This window comes from Charadrius vociferus, unplaced genomic scaffold, assembly GCF_000708025.1.
Source record: "Charadrius vociferus isolate BGI_N301 unplaced genomic scaffold, ASM70802v2 scaffold266, whole genome shotgun sequence".
Taxonomy (NCBI): Eukaryota; Metazoa; Chordata; class Aves; order Charadriiformes; family Charadriidae; genus Charadrius; species Charadrius vociferus.
This window is the reverse complement of record NW_009649114.1, coordinates 670000-672591: the sequence shown is the minus strand read 5'-3', so window position 1 is coordinate 672591 and position 2592 is coordinate 670000. Positions and strand designations below refer to the sequence as shown.

At 56.4% G+C, this 2592-nt stretch overlaps 1 protein-coding gene across 1 annotated transcript in view; it reads left to right on the top strand.

The window, feature by feature from the left end:
* The window catches only part of LOC104289335 (complement receptor type 1-like), a 35972-nt gene extending 33682 nt beyond the window's left edge, over window positions 1–2290 (top strand). The window contains exons 22-25 of the mRNA XM_009888270.1: window positions 725–820; window positions 901–1017; window positions 1903–2114; window positions 2262–2290. Coding sequence (XP_009886572.1) covers window positions 725–820; window positions 901–1017; window positions 1903–2114; window positions 2262–2290 — 454 coding nt within the window. The remainder of the gene's footprint in view (window positions 1–724; window positions 821–900; window positions 1018–1902; window positions 2115–2261) is intronic.
* The last annotated feature ends 302 nt before the right edge of the window (window positions 2291–2592 follow it).

Sequence of the window (2592 nt, the reverse complement as noted above, 5' to 3'; positions counted from 1 at the left end):
CTCTGGGGAGACCCCCCTGCAGTGCTGCCTCCAGCTCGGGGGGTCCCACCAGCAGAAGGAGACGGAGCTGTTGGAGCGGGGACCGAGGAGGCCCCGGAGATGCTGGGAGGGCTGGAGCCCCTCTGCTGGGAGGACAGGCTGGGAGAGTTGGGGGGGTTCAGCCTGGAGAGGAGAAGGAGAAAAAGGGGAGACCTCAGAGCCCCTTCCAGTGCCTAAAGGGGCTCCAGGAGAGCTGGGGAGGGACTCCTGGTCAGGGAGGGGAGTGATGGGATGAGGGGGAATGGTTTTACACTGAAAGAGGGGAGATTGAGATATTAGGAAGAAATGTTTCCCTGTGCGGGTGGTGAGCCCCTGGGGCAGGTTGCCCCGAGAAGCTGTGGCTGCCCCATCCCTGGAGGTGTTCAAGGCCAGGTTGGACGGGGCTTGGAGCAACCTGGGCTGGGGGGAGGTGTCCCTGCCCAGGGCAGGGGGTGGCACTGGGTGGGCTTCAAGGTCCCTTCCCACCCAAACCATTCTGTGATTCTGTGATGATCATGCTATGGATCTTTACATGGATAGAGCAGATTTTGCAGTTTGAATTCCTTTGGTTCACTTAAGTCCAGTTTTAGCAGTAGAAAGTATTCGTTATTTAGAATGAAGTGGTTCCGTAGGGCAGTAGTCCTTCTCGGAACGCCATGCATTCGGGTGGATTCAGGCGATTCTCTCTCTCTTTCTCTGCATTCAGCTCCTGTCCCGAAGCTGCAGATGTGCCGAGGGGGGAGGGTGCAGGAGAGGCTGTTCCGGAGCAGAGCGATGCAGAGCAGCCCATGGAGCGTGAAAGGTGCGTTTTCTGTCCACTACTTGATTTTTGAGTCTCCCTAGAGAGACTCAACACATGTCCTCAATGGTGCTTCTCCACAGCAACCACCATGTCTGCCCCATCTGCGAGAACTGGCTGCGCGCCCACCTCGGCCAGTGGGAGAAGTGTCCTGTGGCGCCCGGGGAGCATCTGGGGGGTCCCCGTCGGCGGGACGAGGGGTGAGTGCGGTGCAGCCGGGGTGGGCAGCTGCTCCCAGCAGCGGGCACCACAGCTGGGGGTCCTCAAAACCAGGAGTTAATGGCTTAACTTAAAATAAAAAAAAATGACGGGGGCGCGTAAGTGTTGGTTCCACTTGCTCATAGCTCCATACGGGGGCAAAGCGTGGTGCCTGCTGGTGAGCAGAGAGAGGTGAAACCACTGTGAGGTTTGTTTGGACAACGCTCGTGCGGTTTCTCTGGGTGTCTCCGAATCAGCTTGTGCTCCTCAGCTGTCCTCACTCGGCTCAGACTCGGGTCTTCTTCGGCCCGTGATGGAGCTCTGGTTTGAGTTAAGCAGCAAAGAGCCCGAGTGCCGTAAGAGACCCCGTCCCTTCTGTTCACGGTGCTGCCAAGTGCTTTTTCCACCTCTACGCACAGTTTGTTTGGGACAGAGCCGCGATGACATGAGCAAAGGGACGCTGTACGCTCGCTTACCTTTTGACACTTCCCCGTGTGAGTTTTGCGCTCTCTCCAGCCCACAAAGCTTCCTTAACAGTCAGCACTGACAGAGGCAAATTCAAATAAATATTTGGTTAAAATAAACATGCTTTGAGCTGTGCTCCTGCCTGCCTTACCTTTTGCAAGCAGAAACTTCCTTTTACCGCTTATTTATTTCACGCTGTTCCTGCGAGCGCTTGTTCCGCTTGCTGTTGGCCCTAACCCTGGAGGAGCCGTTCCACTTCTGCACTCATCAGTCGCTCCGTGTTTGAGTTTAAAAAGTTAATATCTTTGACGCTGTTAATGAAGCTATCTTTCGTGGGTGCCGGAGCCTGTGCGGCGTGGCTGGGCGGGCAGCGGTTCCCGACATGAACCCGGCGGGGCTCACCCTTGGCTCTCTCCCCACAGCCCGCCAGGTCCCGTCTGCGCTCCCTGCGCCGACCGGCTGCACCTCTCCCTTGTCCACAGCGACACGGCACGCTGCCCCGTGTGTCCCCTGGCCGGGGAGGGGACCCCGGCTCACCTCGTCCCCCGCCAGACCCCTGGCTGCCACGTCTGCCCCGTCTGCGCGGCGCCCGCCCACGCGCACCTCTGCCAGCGCTGGTGTTGGGCACCCGACGGTAGGGACCTGTGCGGGGACACCCAAAACACCCTTCGGGTCACCGCGACTAGTGGCCAAAGTGCCATAAACCGGCGGCTGCAAAGGTCGTTCCTCCCAAAGCCCTGGGCTGCAGCACCCTAATTAACTGCTCGTTTCCCTGTTGCAGGATTAATGCCGACGGCTGCAGCACCCTAAGCGGCACGAAGGCGGTCGGAGAGAAGGGGGAGTCGCTACACTAATTCCTGATATTGGCAGGAACGAAAGTTTTAAGTGCAATAAGGCAACCTGAGGTCAAGCGTCTGACTTCACAACCGGGAATTTCGTTGTGAAGAAGCAGGAAAATCAAACATACTTCAAATTCAGCTCCATGTTGGTTTAATGCCTACTTTTTTTTTGGTTTATTTTAGTATGGAAAAAAAACCTATTTTTGCAGCTCTTAAAGTGAGGTTTTCAAAATTCAGTAGACGTTTCTTTCCACTAGGAAAATAATTTCATGG